The sequence below is a fragment of the Bombina bombina genome, chromosome 4 (assembly GCF_027579735.1).
Source record: "Bombina bombina isolate aBomBom1 chromosome 4, aBomBom1.pri, whole genome shotgun sequence".
Classification (NCBI taxonomy): Eukaryota; Metazoa; Chordata; class Amphibia; order Anura; family Bombinatoridae; genus Bombina; species Bombina bombina.
The window spans coordinates 768597065-768617193 of NC_069502.1; the positions used below are offsets into that span (position 1 = coordinate 768597065).

At 37.3% G+C, this 20129-nt stretch overlaps 1 protein-coding gene across 1 annotated transcript in view; it reads right to left on the minus strand.

Annotated features, from left to right (window-relative positions):
* Positions 1-9416, minus strand: part of TARBP1 (TAR (HIV-1) RNA binding protein 1) — a 454905-nt gene extending 445489 nt beyond the window's left edge. The window contains exon 1 of the mRNA XM_053711098.1: positions 8416-9416. Within this exon, the coding sequence (XP_053567073.1) occupies positions 8416-9388 (973 nt within the window). The 5' untranslated portion in view covers positions 9389-9416. The remainder of the gene's footprint in view (positions 1-8415) is intronic.
* Between the last annotated feature and the right edge of the window lie 10713 nt (positions 9417-20129).

The following is a 20129-nucleotide window of genomic DNA, read 5'->3' on the forward strand; positions in this document are numbered from 1 at the left end:
TCCCTTTAATAAATTTTATGTTTAAACCGATTACCTTTCCGTACCATGTGTTTGATGCTACGATTGTTAAAGGGACATAAAACAAGCTGGGATAGAGACAAAATATAATAATATGTACTTGAATTACTTTACTTGCAAATTTATACTGCAGTGCCTCGCCATTAACCCTTTCTTTTAAATTTACGAATTGTACGGCTCTAACTCCCCCCACACAATTCCTTCTATGGCTGTATCTATATCCACCTTTGATTTGGTAGAATGCAGAAGTGGACACTCATATGCTGGAGCATGCCTAGAAGCAAATAAGCAGCTGTGAACTCAGTTGAAACGCAATGCCTATGTTTCTGATGCTAAACACTGATGGGGGGGTGGATCAGACTACTCCAGACAGCATGGCTATACAACTCATTTTGCTTATTTTTTAAAATGATTTTAAAATACTTGGCAACAATTTTTTATGCAAACTTTTTTTTTCTTAGTTAGCCCTTTTTGGATATGCACAGATCTCAACAATTTTATGGCACTTATAAGTGGGTAGAATGCTGGCTTAAGGATAGAAGGCAGGGGGTTTCAATTAATGGAGTACATTCAAATAGGGGGTCAGTTACTAGTGGTGTTCTCCAAGGGTCAGTTCTTGGGCCTGTTTTGTTTAACATGTTCAACAGTGATATTGGAAGTGGGCTTCCGGGGGAAGTTTTTCTTGGTTGCCGATGATACAAAAATTTGTAAAAGAGTTGATGTTCCAGGAGGGGTTGATTGAATGAACAGTAATATTAAAAAACTAGAGGACTGAGGAAATACATGGGATATGAAATGTAATATTATCAAGAGCAAAATTATGAATATAGGATCCAAAAACCCAAAGGCCAATTATAGCCTCAATGGTACATTACTGACTGTAACTAAAGAATTTGGTACACAATGCAGCAGCGCAGCCAGTAAGGCCAGTCGAACACTTGGTTGCATTGGGAGAGGCATGAGTATCAGAAATAGCAAGGTTCTTTTGCCATCATTGGTTAGGCCACATCTAGAAAACTGTGTACAGTTCTGGAGCCCATATCTTCAGAAAGATATAAATAAACTAGAAACTGCCCAAAGGAGGGCTACTAAAATGGTACATGGTCTAAAATATAAAATGTACAAATAAAGACTCTATGATCTAAATATATATAGTTTAGAGGAGAGAAGGAGGCGACATGATAGAAACCTTCAAATATATGAAGGGACTTAATAAAGTGGAAGCTGAAAGCATTTTCCACAACAACAAAAAATGCCAAAACAAGGCGTCATAATCTTAAGTTTGAGAGTAGCAGATTCAGGAGAAATGTGAGGAAGCATTTTGTTTTACAGAAAGGGTAGTGGATTCATGGAATAAACTTCCAATTGAGGTGGTAAACACAAAGACTAAAATAATTCAAAAATGCCTGGGACATGCATAAGGCTATCCTAAAAGAAAAGTAACATGTAATATGGGTAGACTTGATGGGACTTTTTGGTTCTGATCTACCGTCAAATTCTATTTTGCATGCTCTATCTGAATCATAAAAGAAAAAAATTGGGTTCAGTGTCCCTTTAATTCCTATGGAAGCAGTAAGGATGTACTTCGTTTTTAAGACACGGCTTCTCCATTTTGGTTTAATTTTTGTTAATTAAATCATGACACAGTGTAATATGTGATGTGTTGTTATTTACCTAATTTTAAGACTTGCTAAGGACCAGGTGATTTTTATTAATGTCCTGATACGTAAAACCATAGAATTCAAAGAGGATGTACTTTCTATTTCACATGAGTGTAGATACAGCAAGCAATTTTAAAAAGTTTCAATTTTCTTCCATTACCAAAAGCTGCATAATCTTTTTATATGCACACTTTCTAAGGCACCAGCTTCGACTGAGCATGTTGATGTAGTAGCTATGTCCTACCTTCTGCCTCAATCTGCAGTCCTGGCTGTCAGCTCTGACATGCAGCCATAGGCAGAAGGCATCTCTTTATATGGTAAGGGAGCTCTGATCATGCTACCATTACTATATGAAGGTAGATTGACAGATCATTACACACAGTGACACGGTTTGTGTCACTGCCTGTAACAATCTCTGTTGGTGCCAACGGGAGGTGTGGAAGAGGGGAAAAATGACTCCTCAAGTATGAAAATAAATATCAGGTATCTCAGAAAAAAAAAAAGTTATCCATCACTCATCCCCCATAAAAAAAGTAATACTTTCAATTTGTAATCCAGATGTAGAAATGGGGGATGTGAAGCCAAGGTACTGAATAGACAAGTGGCTGTTAAGTTAGAGTGCAACTATCTACTACAAATATCATATTATTAGTACAAAAAAAACAAAACAACAATCTCCGATAGAGTAAATCTCTTGTCTTAAATGGACATTAAACCCAATTGTTTTCTTTCCTGATTTAGGCAGAACATTCCATTTTAAACAACTTTCCAGTTTACTTCTATTATCAAATTTGCTTCATTGTCTTGGTATCATTTGTTTAAGAAGCAGCGATGCACTACTGGTTTCTAACTGAATACATGAGTGAGCCAATGACAGTCGATGTGTATATATATATATATATATATGCAGCCACCAATCAGCAGCTAGAACCTAGGTTCTTTGCTGATCCTGAGCTTTCCTAGATAAATCTTTCAGCAAAGGATAACAAAAGAAGGAAACAAATTAAATAATAGAAGTAAATTAAAAAGTTGTTTAAAATTGTATTCTCTATCTGAATCATGAATTTCTAATTATGACTTTACTGCCCCTTTAATAATTTAGCATTACTAAACAGTCAACTCCAGAATTTGTATTGTTTAAAAAGCTAGATAATCCCTTTAATACCCATTCCCCAGTTCTGCATAACCAACACCATTATAATAATACATGTTTTACCTCTGTGATTACCTTGTATCGAAGCCTCTACAGACTGCCCCCTTATTTCAGTTCTTTTGACAGACTTGCATTTTAGCCAATCAGTGCTCACTCCTAGGTAACTCCCCGGAAGTGAGCACAATGTTATCTATATGGCACACATGAATTAGCACAATCTAGCTGTGAAAAACTGTCAAATGCATTGAGATAAGAGGCGGCCTTCAAGGGTTTAGAAATTAGAATATTTTCCTACCTAGGTTTAGCTTTCAACAACAAATACCAAGAGAACAAATCACATTTCATAATAAAAGATAAATTGGAAAGTTGTTTAAAATAGCATGGCCTATCTGAATCATGAAATTTCATTTTGACTAGACTATCCCTTTAAAGCTCCGTACAATATACAGCTCAGAAGGATGCGTTACAATCGTTATGTAAAAAACAAATTGAGAATGAACTTTTATTTGGGGATTGGTAGTACAAAATGTTCAGGGTTTCTGAGTTAGGGTTAGATACTCAAATAACTTTGGCATCCTAATAACAGACAATTCAATTTGTAGATGTTAAAGTTGACACAATTCATTGAAAATATTTGGTAACTATTGATTGGATATACAATCTTCATAAAATCAAAATGATGGTATATATATTAGGCATGTGTATTCATCATTTGTTTAGACCAGACATCCTCAAACTAGGCCCTCCAGAGGTTTTGGAACTACATTTCCCATGATGCTCAGCCAGCATATCAGCTGGCTGAGCATCATGGGAAATGTAGTTCCAAAACCTATGGAGGGCCAAGTTTGAGGATGTCTGGTTTAGACTACTGGTTTTCAAACTTGTACTTGGGCCTCCCAAAAAAGGGCATATTTTGAGGATATCTAAACTGGAGCACATGTGAAATAATTAGCTAATTAGTAACTATGTTTTTTTACCTGCTCTCAACCAAGGTAATCCTGAAAATCTGGTGGCCTGTTAGGGAGGCCTAAGGACAGGTTTGAACCAATGGATGACCATTCTTGCAGCGGGTAGCAAAATGTGTCTCTTTTCGGAGCTGGCTTTATTTGTGTGAAAGTGCAACACACAAACATCTGTGCAAATCCAGATCTTTGTGTGTTGCACTATCACACACAAAAATATGTCTCCAAAAAGAGCTGAATGCTGCTACCCGCTGCAAGATGAATGCACATGCCATAAATATGCACACACGGTATATAATGGTGTCTCAATCGAGACTGAGCCCACAACTCTAGTGGGAAATCTGGTCCTGCAATCAATTTTGGTTTCCCTACAGGGGGGCAATATGGGGCCTTGGCTTCATGGCTGATGATTGCTGCATCATGTCTGGCCCCTTAGCTTGCAAACCAAGGCTCACAGTACAAGGAAAGCTTGTGGATTTGACATTCCATAAATGGTGGCAGGAATTGCCATATTTGTACAGGAAGATTACGCAAGTGCATACCTTCTGGCACGGACTAACCAAGAGGGAAGGACTAAATCACAGAAGAAACTCCTTTATGGCTGCTGGCTCAACTTCCGCTGATTTCAAATAGCCAGAAAGGGAACATTTAAATGGGGGGCCCTGCTGCAGCCTTTGCCCTGGGGCCCAGTAAGTTATATTTACACCCCTGCAGTGTTCTCCACAAACAAAAAATTGCAACTGTGTGGCATTCATAATTTAACACATTTATTTAGTGACTATGTGTGCAATAAACATTTAAAAAGGTTATTAGCTAATTTTACCTGAATACTGACTTAAATGTTAACCGGGTGGTCCGTAAAAATAAGCTGGGTGGTGCACCCATCAAAAATTCCTGGGGAGAAAACTGCCAATATACAGTATTGTGCAAATGTTTTAAGCAGATATGAAAAAAACCTGTAAAGTAATAAAGTTTTCAAATATAAATGTTATATTTTTTTTTTGTATTAATTAACAAAACACAAAGTGAGTAAACAAATGAAAAAAAAAAATCAAATCAATATTTGGTGTTGCCATCTTTCAAAACAGCATCAATTTATCTAGGCACACTCGCATGCAGTTTTTTAAGGAACTCAGCAGGTAGGTTGTTCCAAAAATCTTGGAGAACCATAGTTCTTCTGTGGATTTAGGCAGCCTCAGTTGCTTCTGTCTCTTTATGTCATCTCAGACAGATACGATGATGTGGAGATCAGGGCTCTGTGGGGACCATACCATCACTTCCAGAACTCCTTGTTCTTCTTTAAGCTGAAGATAGCTCTTAATTACTTTGGCTGTATGTTTAGGGTCGTTGTCATGCTTCAGAATAAATTTGGTGCCAATCAGATGTCTCCCTGATGTAATTGCATGACCCATAAGTATCTGCCTGTACTTCACAAAATTGAGGAGACCATTAATTATGAACAAATCCCTAACTCTGTTTGCAGAATGACCCTACACCATGCTTCATTGTTGGCTGCAGTCACCCATTCTTTTACCGCTGCCCAGCCCTTTGGCAAACAAACTGCCTTCTGATACAGCCAAATACTGCCAATTTTTCTGCACCCCTGTTCCTGTGTTTTCGTGCATAGTCGATTCACTTGTCATCGTTTCCATGTCAAAAGGTATAGCTTTTAGGACACGTCTTCCATGAAGACCACTTCTTAACTGGCTTCTTCAAACAGTAGATAGGTGAACCAGGGTCCCATTGGTTTCTGCCAATTCTGAGCCAGTTTAATTGTTTAATCATGCACCTAACTATATGCCTACAAAATCCCTGAAATTGCTCAAGTGTACCTAGAATAATTGATGCTGCTTTGAAGACAAATGGTGCTCACACTAAATATTGGCTAAAATTTTTATTTTATTAAAAAAAACAAAACTTAACATTTCTGTCTTGTAAAGTATTCTTACGTTACAGCATTTTTTTTTACTCCTGCCTAAAACTTTTGCACAGTAGTGTAAGTATATATATATATATATATATATATATATATATATATATACCCAGCCACACTAAAAAGTTAGAAAACACTGATACAGAAATTCACAAGACATTCATAGTAAATATTCTTCTTCGGTGACCCAAAAATAAAAGTTATTGAAAATGTATTTAGATCAATTTAAATGTATAATATGTACTTAAAGGGACAGTGTACATCAATATCATGCTTACATTTTATTAATTAATGCCCCGTGCTATAATAACAACTGCTTACATGTTATTGAACAAAATTATAACTTTTCAGGCTGCCTTTCAATTACAAATGGCCAAATAACTCCTCCCGCTTTCCCATTTTTTTTTTTTATTCTCAGTTCATGCACAGTATGCGCTATGACATCACAACGGCATTCGTTAGTCATAGCGCATGCTCAGAGGTTCAGGTGTCCCAGGTCAAAAGCCAGAAGTGTGGCATGTTATGTTCCAAAGGTTCCAGCTATACTAAAGCTGTATTAACACACTGCACATTCACTCGCTTCAGATGCATTCGCTTGAGATTTTACCAGGGACACGCACGTGATTGGCTGACATACAAAATTTTAATTGGTGCAGAAATGATAGGAAAGAGATTGACGGACATTTTGAATGGCCAAACAACAGTAATATTTTACATATAACTAGGCTTATACAAATGTTTAAGTGTGGTGCAGTAATATAAATGGTTTAAAGGGATAGTAAAGTCATAACTAAACTTTCATGATTCAGGAAGGGCATGCAATTTTAAACAACTTTCCAATTTACTTTTATCATCAAATTTGCTTTGTTCCCATGGTGGTATTTTTGAAAAGCTAAACCTAGCTAGCCTCAAACTGATTTCTAAACAGTTGAAAACCTCCTCCTAGCTCAGAGCATTTTGAAAGTTTTTCACAGTTAGACTGTGCTAGTTCACATGTGTCATATAGATAACATTGTGCTCACTCCCGTGAAGTTATTTAGGAGTCTTCACTGATTGACTACACTGCATGTCTGTCAAAGGCACTTAGATAAGGAGGCTGTCTGCAAAGGCTTAGATACAAGATAATCACAGAGGTAAAAAGTTTATTAATATATCTGTGTTGGTTATGCAAAAACGGGTAATAAAGGGATTATCTATCTTTTTAAATAAGAAAAATTTTGGTGTAGAATGTCCCTTTAATGTGGGGCAATGCAGATTTAGGTAAGCTAAATTTCAGTGTTGACAATCCCTTTAACAGCCATAATAGTCAAAAAATATGCACATTCTGTAATTTGCTAGAGCATGTAATTTTAAGACTATCAACCCTACACTACTGTGTGCACAACTCAGATGTGCAACTAGTGCTGCTGATTGGATAAGCAGTGGTTTCTGCGAGTCCCAAGTAGCACTTGTACTGTGTGTAACCCCTATGTGGGAGTTAAATACACAGCAGGGTAAGGTCAAATGTCTTAAAATTACATTCTGTAAAAAATATAAGCATTAAATGTTTTAAATATTATGGCCCTTTAATGTAAATATGCACTTCCATGTATAAATGTATTAGCTTAAAGGGACAGTAAAGTCAAAATTAAACTTAAATTAATTGGATAGAGCATGAAATTTTAAACAACTTTCCAATTTACTTCTATTATCAATTGAGCTTAGTTCTCTTGGTATCCTTTGTTAAAGAGTAATACTAGGTAAGCTCAGGAGTGACGCAGGTAAGCTCAGGAGAGTGTACATCTTAAAGGGACAGTCAACACTTCCGTTAAAATTATTTGATATTGAAAAATAAAAACCGAAGATCCACCTGCACTATACCCCTTCTGCCTTGCCGCCTTGCTTCTGCACTAATCACCGTCGCTAACTTCTCTAATACCAGGTAATTATGGCAGCCGAACTCCCCCCACCGTTACGTAGCTGCCTTCTTTTTCAAATGATCAGCAAATCAGAATCCAATCCTCGGTCAAAAATTGCAAGCGCGTGCAATTTCTGACCGAGGATTGGATTCTGATTTGCTGATCATTTGAAGAAGAAGGCAGCTACGTAACGGTGGATGGAGTTCAGCTGCCATAATTACCTGGTATTAGAGAAGTTAGCGACATTGATTAGTACAGAAGCAAGGCAGAAGGGGTATAGTGCAGGGGGATCTTCGGTTTTTATTTTTCAATATCAAATAATGTTAACGGAAGTGTTGACTGTCCCTTTAAGCTATCTGGCAAATGTGTTTGCAACATTGTTTATAGCAGTGTTATACATAGTTACAATCACTGCTGCCATAGACGTCTAAAGAAACATAGACACTCCTAAGCTCCCATCAGCCTACTTATGTTTAGTCTTCAACAAAGGATACAAAGAGAACAAAGCAAATCTGGATTCAGAAGTGGAAAGTTGTTTAAAATGACATGCTCTAAATCAAGAGCTTTAATTTTGACTTTACTGTCCCTTTAAGTGTGTGTGTGTGTGTGTGTGTGTGTGTGTGTGTGTGTGTGTGTGTGTATGTAGGTATATATATATATATATATATATTCTTTTTTATTTATTGTTTCATATAGTATTAATATCACAAGATTCTAAATGTACATTGGATAGGTTTCCATCCTTAACCAAGTTTGAGATTTTGTGTTGCAAAGTAGTCATTTTACAGACCTCCATTCCCATTTTTTTCTGTAACACATGAAAGCTGCTGCCCTCTCCCATGACACACATCCACAGCCCTCTTCAACAAGTACACAGCTCTTTTTCGGGCCAGGCTGTCTGACCAACTCAAACCATCCCGCACAGTTCTCCAGAAACTATTTGTGCACCAAGAGTCAGTAGGTAGATCTGCAGCACTAAGTGAAAACAAATGGTCAGCTAGGGTGCTTAATACCAACAGTCTGCGGCTCAAGCAGATCTCAGTACTACTTTTGGGTTCCATTATATGCACCCAAAGAAGCTTCAAGGTCCTGTTGTGTTCCCCTAAACATGGCAGCAGCCTTCCACACACCAAGTTAGCTGCCTCATCTGTGCCTTCTCTCAGCACTGACACTGCTGCTTCTACCACCTGATCCACCTTAGCAGCACTGCCCTCTGAATCTGAACGTAGAAGTGCTGGAACTACAGCCCCAAGCACTTCAACAGCGTCCTCCACATAGAGTTCTGCAGAACTTTCAATCAAATTATCGTTAACTGCAATTAGTCCATTGTTTACAGGATCCGCCCCCGCGCTTCTCTCAACTCGATGCCCCTCCCATCGTGCACGTGGCCAATGAAGTTCCAAACTCGCAAGTGCAGCATGACTGATAGCAGCTGCAACCCCCTGTCCACCTATTTCTGCGCAGTGACGTAAGAGTCCACAGACAGCTCTGATCACGCGTGTCAACTCGCCGGGCATGCGGAGCAGGTTGTTGTGGTCTCGTAAAGTTGATAGGAGTGGGAGGCATCGCTTAATAGCCAGATGTGTAACTGCAGAAATCAATGGTTCTTGATAGTCCCCGCTATTTGCTAGCCTGCCTAGCAACAAACGCGTGATTTCCAGGCTCTGTGTTGCACTAGCAGACATGCATGAACTGAGCTCATTAATAAGGGCAGCATGATCCTTGCAATGAGAAAGTAAAGAGTCCGCCAGCGCCTGCTCCATCTTCAGATCACACGTGTAAACAAAACTGTCAAACTCCCGGGAGGTTAGTCGCGTTCTGATGTGTCAGCTTCGCACGTGACTGAAAACTTAGGTATTGTCGGCCATTTTTGACTTGGGGAAGAATAATTTTTTTTTTATCGCGCAAGATACAGAAACTAAAAGAATTCCTGACCATTTCATTGCTACATTTTGTATATGTGCAGATAATTGAAAATTACTAGTTTAAAAGCCGTACAGCTATCTAAATTATAGTCAAGTCTGAAAGTATTTAAACTTTAAAGGGACATGAAACCCTTATTTTTTTCTTTCATGATTTAAACAACTTTATAATTGACTTCTGTTATCAAATTTGCTTCATTCTCTTGATATCCTTTGCTGAAAAGCATCTCTAGATAGGCTCAGTAGCTGCTGATTGGTGGCTGCACATTAGGGTTGCCACGACCTGTCCCTTAAAATACAGAACACTTATAAGTTACACATGCTGCAAGGTGTGCAGGGAGGAATATGAATAGTGCTGTCCAGAAACACAATACATGTTCTTCCCATGTGTAACTCATACGTGTCCAGGAAAACATGGCTGAGGTGGCAACCCTACTGCACATAGATGCCTCGTGTGATTGGCTCATACATGTGCAAAGCTATTTCTTTAACAAAGGATATCTAAAGAATGAAGCAAAGTAGATAATAGAAAGTAAATTAGAATGCTGTTTAAAATTGTGTCCTCTATCTGAATCATAAAATAATTTTTTTGGGTTTAATGTCCCTTTAAAGTGACATAATTTGCCAATGGCAGGGCATACAAAGACTAGGGTTGAGTCCAAGTCACTTTTATATATTTTGATTTAGTTAGAGTTGAGAAGGTGTCATTATATTCTCAGAACGCACAATGTCCTTAGCTGGCCTTAAAGGGACATTCCAGCCAAAATTGGAATCCACATGGATGCATTTCATTTCTAAATAGAAGCATTTTTGTAACATACATGTATTAGCAAAAACGTTTCTAATAAAAACTATAGCGGTTTCAAAAGTGTATTTAAGTATGCACCGTACACCAGCAATTTAAACACAGTACTTGCTCAGAGAGCCTAAGGTGCTTGTACCATCTAGTAATGACTTCATTTGTTAATTGCTGACACGATACAAGCGCCACTGGTGCTCTGAGCAGCTGCAGTATTTAAAGTGCTGGTGCACTGAGAATAGCTAGCTATACTTCAAATGCATGTGCAGAGATCAATGTTAAGACTAAAACAGTGATAACTTTTAGAAGAAGCATTTTTGCTAATACATGTATGTTACAAATCTGTTTCTATTCAAATATGTAATTCATCTATGTGCATTTAAATTTTGACCGGAATGTCCCTTTAAAGGGACAGTCTACACCTATAGCAACATAACTTCAAACCATAGATCGTGTTCCGATTAGTTAACTCACCCCCTCTACCATAACGAGTCGGCTACACAAACTGAGTTATTCGATTTCAAAAGTTAGATTTTTATCGTTAGAAATGGCTGTCTAGCTCCTCCTATAAACAACATCATAGACTCTTATTTTCAATGCTCCAATCAAAAGTGGATCACCGGGTAAAAATCTGTCTCGCGCTTTCGTATTTTCGCGCATGCGCAGCAGCATAGGAACCAAGAAAACGGAACTCAAACATATGTTCAATTTGAACATGAATCAAATTATTCGGTGGAAAAGCTATTTAGAGTTTAAGTTTAGAGTGATGTGTCCATTAAATTAAATAATTATTTTGCAACTGTTAGAATCCTAATTTTATTCAAGTGCAATATGTTTTTTTTTGTGTGTTTTTTTTTGCGGAGGCTGTAGTTTCCAGATGCACGCACGGACTTCCGGTTCCACAAAACACTAAAGATGCGCAGGCGTGTTAGGAGGCTCATTACGTCACTTTGTGCTAAGTGCACAAGTATAAGCTAACTAAAGAACAGGACAAGGTAGGAGCAGAAGGGATTGAGCGGAGTTTGTCAGCCATTACTAACGTCCGAAATCAAACGTTTTATTTCTAATAACTCGCTTTGTGTAGCAGACTCGTTAGGGTAGAAGGGGGGAGTTAGGACAATCGGAACACGATCTATGGTTTGAAATTATGTTGCTATAGGTGTAGACTGTCCCTTTAAGATCAGGGATATATTCTTTAGAAAGCAATGCAAGACAATTTCATATATCAAATAGTGGCCAATTTGGGACAGAGATAGTAAGTTATCCCCCTATAGCACAATGCTAATCCTTTAAGAAAAGATAGCAAGAGAAATAAACACATTTTATAATATAAGTAAACTGAAATAAAATTGAAAAGTCAATTAAAATTGTATGCTCTGTCTGAATTATGAAAGAAAAAATTTGGGTTTCATGTCTCATCAAGTTTTTATTTAAATGTTTAAAAGCAGAACATTTTCTTTCTTTGAATTTTCACTTAAATAGACCCCAAAGTCCCACTTTTTTCTGCTTTACTGTCACATATTTAGACAAAAAGAAAACTGATTGCTCACAGCCAGGCATGAAGAGCTGTGACCTTAAATATTGTTACCCCTCAAAGGTAAAAAAATATATTATTAAATTAAATATGTTCCCCTAATTTACAGGGAATGCACACAAATTACAAAAGATCTATTTGAATCCAAGTGTCCAATATGATAAAGTATCTCAATACAGTCACTTCATGTTTCTTTAAAGGGACATTAAACACTTTGAGATGGTAATATAAAATCATAAATTGTATATATAAAACAACTCTGCAATATAATTTCATTATTTATTTTGTCCTCTTTGCCTATAATTCCATTCTGAGATTGTGAGCTTTTCCGTTCCTGTTAGAAATGGAAGTGCAGAACACTGTTATATTCCACACAGCCATTGGCTGCACACTCTAGTGACCTATTTATAACTGTCCCTAATTGGCCACAGCAGAGAAGGTAACACAAGTTACAACATGGCAGCTCCCAGTGTTTTATAGACACTAAAACTTTACACTTATTTTGTCACTTTTTAAACAACTAATGAAACTTTAAAAAATACATCTGCATGTTAGTCATGGACTAATATTTTCTTTGAATGCATCATTCTATCTAGCATGTAGTGTTTAATGTCCCTTTAAGTCCTTCCTTCTCAAGAGGCCAAACTTTTAAAATCATCCTTACTGGAGTAGGTAGAAACAATAATTGATATATAATACAAAAGGGAAGAAGCGCCACACAAAAGAAGGATCTAATTGCAGTATGTAATATGAATCATACATGACATTTAATAAAAAGCTAAAAACAAAATCACAAAATAAAGCTCGTTTAGAGCCGAGGTGCACTACAAATGTACAGTCACAGCTATACACTGGTACCGGTATCCAGAGATCGTCCTTTCACAATGGGAAACTGCTCCTCCTGTTGAACTTCCTGCTGATTGGTTACCATAGCTTTTGGCTAAGCGGTATTTATTTATTATTTATCGGTTATTTGTTAGAGCGCCAACAGATTCCGCAGCGCTAAGAGGTGGAAACGTCACCTCATTAAAAAAATAGCGTTATTCTGAGGGTGGCCGGATCCACGCAGCTCAGCATAAAGATGTAGGCAAATAAAGGTAATTTCAGCATGAAGTTTTTTTTTATACTTCATGACTGAAAAGTCCCCTTTATAGAACTGGTAAATGCTAGCGTCTCAAAAAAAAAGCTAGGATTTACCATCACTTTAATGGCATTTAAGTTTATAGTACACACCGCCTGACCTCTATTGTTTGTTCTATGAAAACTAATTTTCTTTAGAAAATAAATAAATGATGACATAGAACATAGTTGTTTTAATGCTGAAAGCTTATCGGAAAAAAAAGGCTCATCAATCTAAGTAAACATTCGTATTTGCATTTCTAAAAGAGGTCAGTACAGCAGTCCATGAATTCAAGTTTTGTTCACTTGAAATTTTGTTCTCTTTGTTTATGGGTAGCAAAGTTAAGTTAATATGATCTGTAAAATGTACATTTTTCATACTGTATTTTGAATAACTTTCACTAAACCAAGAAAAACAACCCAGTTAAACAATATAATCTATTCAATGGCTTAACAAGTTACATTCATTCCAGACTGAATATTCTCATTTAAAGGATAGAAGGGTCAAAACTGAAATGTGCATGAGTGCATTTGAGTTTTAAATATAAGCATTTTTGCAATATACTTCCATAAACAAAAATGCTTCTAGTAAAAAGGAGTTGTTGTTTTTCCACAGCATACGCACATATGCTGTGAGAGCTGTGCTCCGGGATTCCAGCTCAGAGAAGTGCCAGTGGTGTGTTTTGTGTCTGTGAAGACTTAATTTGTGTTATACAAGCCACCGCTAACTCTCAGAGAAAGTGAAGCGTTTGACTACTGGTGCATGGACCCTTAGCATATGTACGTATGCCACTAAAACACAGTAATAACGTTTTGCTAATGGAAGTATATTGCAAAAATACAGTTTAATGCACAAATGCACATTTCAATTTTGACCTTTCTATTCCTTTAAATGCCAAAAAAACAGAGAAATACCAGTTTAGGTGCTGGTGTTATGTCTTTCATGATTTAGAAAGAGAATGCAATTTTAAACATCTTTCTAATTTACTTCTATTATCTCATTTGTTTTATTCTCTTGATATTCTTTGCTGAAAAACATATCTATATATGCTTAGTAGCTGCTGATTAGTTGCTGCACATAGAAGCCTTGTGTGATTGGCTCACCCATGTGCATTGCTTTTTCTTCAACTAAGGATATCTAAAAAATGAAGCAAAATAAATAATAGAAGTAAATTATAATGTTGTTTAAATTTGTATTCTCTATATGAATCATGAAAGAAAGATTTTAGTTTTAGTGGTCCTTTAAAGTGATTGCAAAGTTTAATGATTTAAAGCCCAGTATTTAAAAAATAATTTTAAAAACAGGGGCACTTTAATTAATGAAACTTTGCAATGATGCTTCTTTTTTAAAATATCATTTTATTACGGTAAACATACCGCCGATCCTCCACCCGCATCTCCTTCTGTATTGAGCATATCGATGATGAATCCAGCTTCCTCCAATCGTTGCGTACCCCCTTTGGCGTCCAGCTTCTGGGGCATACAACGATTGGAGGAAGCCGGATTCGTCATCGATATGGTAAGTATTTTAAAAAAGAAGCGTCATTGTAAAGTTTAATGACTTACAAAAAGTACTCAAAAAAAAGCTAGTGTTCTATTTAATTGTGTCTGTGATATGGTGCAGCTATATTTAAATAGAGCAGAGATAAACATGCCAATTAGATGATGCACATGCATGACCCTAACACAGTGGGTTTTTTGGAGGCCATTGCTTTGGCTATAGATCATGTGACGGACACCGGATACCCCGACTGGGTATCTCCGCCAAAACGATCCTTCTTTACCCTGGAATGTGCAGCTGTAGAGTGGGAAAGTGATTATAGCAAGTAGCCCACCCTAATAACCAGACAAGACCATTATTAAGGTGAAACATGAACAGACTTTATTGGGACAAACACACAGTTTATATACACATTTGCCATCTAAAAGAGCCTTATCTGATCAAAAATCGCTGCGCCTCCATAGGAGCCCTAGGAATGTAGAGATCCCACAAGAGTTAGGTAATTTTGGGGTAATCCTGAGGGAGTGGCAGCTATTCCTGGGTATCATTGGAGAGCCCCGTACCCCCAGATGTCACAGTCCAAAAAGCGACATGATCCGTGGCTGGGGGCCGGAGCGGCGGTCTGGCAAAAGTTTACCCAGGACCAGCATGAGGTGTCCAAAACCCCAGGTTCCCGAGCTCCCTCCCTCCTAGGAATCACCCCAGTCCATGCCCCCCAGAGGTATAGCAAGTCCCCAAAAGAGCAGAGCTCTGGGGCAAAGGACCTCTGGAGTGACCTAGGATAAAGTTCAGTGGGGATCTCTAGCAAGCCCAGCCAGCTAGTATTTCCATAAGATTACGGCTGGGCCTCGGCAAGCTAGGAAGGGGCCAAGCGGGGCAGCGATCAGCTCCTTCAGGGCAACGTGCAGTCATGGTAACAGAAAGAGGGAAACGGGGAACACAATAATCCATATGATGAGATTGGGTGGCCTTGGCAGCCTGGTATCTGTGACAGATCATTTTGACAAAAAGATACCTTACCTTACCTTTTTTAATGCCAAAATTAGTTTTTCAGATGCATTGTGTGTTTTTATTGAATTTTTAAAAAAAATAAAATGAGTAAAATACTTGAGCATACATTGTATTTTTATACTATAATAGTTATGTTTTATTGAAACATAGAATTTGACGGTATATAAGAACCAAAAGGCCCATCAAGTCTACCCATGTTACTTTTTTCTTAGGATAGCCTTATGCATGTCCCAGGCATTTATGAATTACAGTTTTGTGTTTACCAACTTAAATGGAAGTTTATTCCATGAATCCACCACCATTTCTGTAAAAAGTGCTTCCTCACATTTCTCCTGAATATGCTACCGTCTTACTTTAGATTGTGACCCCTTATTTTGGCATTTGTTTTTTGTGGAAAATGCTTTTAGCTTCTACGTTATTAAGTCCCTTAATATATTTGAAGGTTTCTATCATGTCACCTCTTTCCCTTCTATCCTCTAAACCAGGGGTTGCCAACCTTTCAGACTTCAGGAACCACTAAGCTCACAATTTTGAATCCCGTGGACCACTAACATGTTTTTTTTTTTTTTTTAAAAGAGGTACAAACCTCTATAATGTATGTACTGCATATATATATATGCACAAAACATAATGTACATAACTAGTATAACCATAGCTAAGTTTACATTATGTATATATTTACACATTTTTAAGAATTATTTTCTGAATTAACTAACTGAATAACAGAACTGAGAGAATACTTCCAAATGACAGATGAAGGCTGAGTGACAACTTTTGAGCTGGAAAAAGAGAGGCAGAAAGTAGAAAACAAAGAATTATGTCTAAAAGGACCACAAAACTTCCAAGTTACCTCCCCAGTTAGGAATTATGGGAGTCATAAATTAAGTTTATATCAGAAAGCTCTCAATATGGATCTGAGCTAACCACGACTTATATTACTGTCAATTACTATAATACTGGTGGGATATGGCTGATCTGCTGGATGGCAATTACTGAAATTCAGGTGGAATGGCTTTGTGCACGGAAAAATTATTAGAATGAAAAATAATTAATATTTAATAAAAAAAAGAAAATTGAGGAGGCAAACATTGATGTAATTCAATCTGAAGTAATTAAGAAAACTACTACATAGAGACAGGTAAAGGGAAGAAAATAAATGAAATATGATTAAAAAAAAATTCTTTTTTTATATACTTTAATTCCACTATTTCAAGCCAAGACTAAACCAACCTCTGCTAGCTTTAGAATGGAAGCATCTTCCTCTGAGCAGCGCACCGGGTAGGAGGAGTTAAAAATACAATCTAGCTACGTAAGTTGCGTAGTAGTACGCAGCGTGCATAGGGAGATTGTAATTAACTCCTCCTCCGTCAGTTTTCACTGATGTCCAGCCAGGCACTGTAGGGAGTTGCGGCGCAAAAGGGGCGACACCATCAGAGGAGATTAATTCCTGCTTGATGGTGTCAAGGACCACCAACATCTTCTCATGGACCACTGGTTGGCGACCGCTGCTCTAAACTATACATATTTAGGTCATGGAGTCTTTTTTTTAACGTTTTATTTTTTAGACTGTGTACCATTTTAGTAGCCCTCTTTTGGACAGCTTCTAGTTTATTTATATCTTTTTGAAGATATGGTCTCCAGAACTGTATACTGTATTCCAGATTTGGCCTAACTAATGATCTGTAAAGTGGCATAAGAACCTTGCTATTTCTACCACTAATACTTCTCCCAATGCAACCAAGTATTCGACTGGCTGCACTGCTGCATTGTGTACCAAATTTTAAATCATATGAAATAATAATTCCAATCCCTTTCTTCTATAGTTACAGTCAGTAATGTACCATTGAGACTATACTTGGCCTTTGGGTTTTTGGATCCTATATGCATAATTTTGCTCTTGGTAATATTAAAATTTCAGATCCCATTTATTTGACCAGTCCTCTATTTTTTTTTAATATCACTGTTCATTTGATCAACCCCTCCTGGAACATCAACTCTGTTACAAATTTCTGTATCATCAGCAAACAAGCAAACCTTCCCCTTAAGCCCACTTTCAATATCACTATTGAACATGTTAAACAAAACAGGCCCAAAAACTGACCCTTGGGGAACACTACTAGTAACTGACCCCTCATTTGAATGTACTCCATTAACTGAAACCATCTGCCTTCTATCCTTGAGCCAACATTCTACCCACTTAACAATCTTAGCATCTACTTCAAGGCAATACATTTTGTGAATAAGTTTGTGTGGGACAGTGTCAAATGCTTTGCTAAAGTCTAGATATGCAACATCTATTGCTCCTCCCTGGTCTATTAATTTAGTTACATGGTCAAAGAAATCAATTAGCTTAGTCTGACATGATCTTCCAGCAGTGAAACAAAGTCTTTCCTTTAAAAGAGTTTCCATTAATTTTTATTATTATTATTATCGGTTATTTGTAGAGTGCCAACAGATTCTGCAGCGCAACAAATTCCCTACAATTGAGGTCAAACCGACAGGTCTATAGTTAGCAGAATCTTCCCTACTACCCTTTTTATGAATAGGGACTACATTGGCAATTTTCCAGTCTTTTGGAACAACTCCTGTTAGAAGTGACTGATTAAATAAATCAGCTAATGGAGTAGCTATCACGGATAGAAGTTCTCTTAGAAACCTTGGATGAATATTATCTGGACCCACAGTCATTTTTACTTTTTTTTTGGATAAAGCCATTGAAACCTCTTCCACTGTAAAAAGAAAAGTACTACTCACATTATCATTTACAGTAACATCCCTTAATAGAATCTTACTTTCTTTACCATCTGTTGTAAAGACTGAACAAAAGTAATCATTTAAACAATTTGCTATTTGTCTATCTTCTTCCACTTCTCTATCGTCATTATTGAGTCTTACTCTCCCTCTGTTAGTTTTTCTCTTTTCACTGATATATCTAAAGAAAGTTTTTTCACCATTTTTTTTACAGATTGTGCTATTTTCTCTTCTGCATCAGCTTTAGCCTTTCTGATTAACTGCTTTGTCATCTTTTGAGGGGTTCTCAATTTTTCCTTATCCTCTTCTGAGCCACTGAGTTTGAATTTTTTATAGACTTTTCTTTTGTCTTAACTGCATGTGCTACTTCTCTTGAAAACCATATTGTTTTTTTTTTTTACTTTTACAAACAAGCCTAATACAGTGTTTAGTTGCATCTAGAATAGTGTTTTTAAAATATTCTCACTGTTCTTGTACTCCTGTAATCTGTGCCATCCCGTTTAGAGATTCATCTAGGTATCTGCCCATGTAAGAAAAATCAGTTGTTCTAAAGTCTGTCTGTGTTTTACTATGGGTGCACAGTACCTTTGCCTGAATATTAAACCATACAGAATAATAATCACTAGAGACTAAGTTCTCACCCACAGACACTTCAGATACTATATCAATCTAATATAGTTCCTTTACATGTTGGTTCTTTTACTAGTTGCTCAAGAGATTACTCTTGTAAAGATTCCAGAATATATTTACTTCTAGTTGATTTGGCAACAGGTACTTCCAAGTCTACATAAGGCATATTAAAGTCCCCCACTACTATAAAATTGCCCTAGTTGTTTAAAGGGACACTGAACCCAAATTGTTCAGATAGAGCATGAAATTTTAAGCAACTTTCTAATTTACTTCTATTATCAAATTTTCTCCATTCTCTTGGTATCTTTATTTGAAAAGCAAGATTGTAAGTTTAGATGCCGGCCCGTTATTGGTCGAACAACCTGGGTTGTTCTTGCTGATTGGTGGATACATTCACCCACCAATAAACAAGTGCTGTCCATGGTTCTAAACCAAAAATTGTCTGGCTCCTTAGCTTAGATGCCTTCTTTTTCAAATAAAGATAGCAAGAGAACAAAGAAAAATTGATAATAGGAGTAAATAAGAAAGTTGCTTAAAATTGCATGCTCTATATGAATCACAAAAGAAAAAATGTGGGTTCAGTGTCCCTTTAAATATTGAAAACATAAGTGTAAAGTTTTAGTGTCTATAAAACAATGGGAGCTGCCATGTTGTAACTTAGGTTACCTTTTCTGCTGTGGCTAATTAGAAACCGTTAAAAATAGGTCTCGAGTGTGCAGTCAATGGCTGTGTGAACTATAACAGTGTTCTGCACTTCAACTTCTAACATGAACTGAAAATCTCACAATTTCAGAATAGAATTACAGGAAAAGGTAACAAAATAAATAATGAAAATATATTGCAGACTTGTATGTATATATATGTTTATCATTTTATATTACCATCTCAAAGGGGGTGATTTATCAAACGCTTCGCCAGCCTTCGCCCCCCTACGACTGCAGGTTCTCACAAGAGAACCTGCAGTCCGTATTTATGAAGCAGCGGTCATCAGACCGCTGCTTCCCTATTAGGGAATCCCTAAGCTCGTAGACACCTCTTAGGTGGCAAATTTCAATCTCCCCGGTCTTGTCCGACCGGGAAGATTGACAGCTCCTGCCTGCACGTGATTGGCTGTTCACGGGCAGGGGGCGGCGTTGCATAAGAGTGCAAAATTTTGTTCTTGTGGAATGCTGAATTTTGGCAGCAGAATTCAGCCAGCCAGAGGCGAGCTCCGGCAGACAGGGTCGCATATGTACGC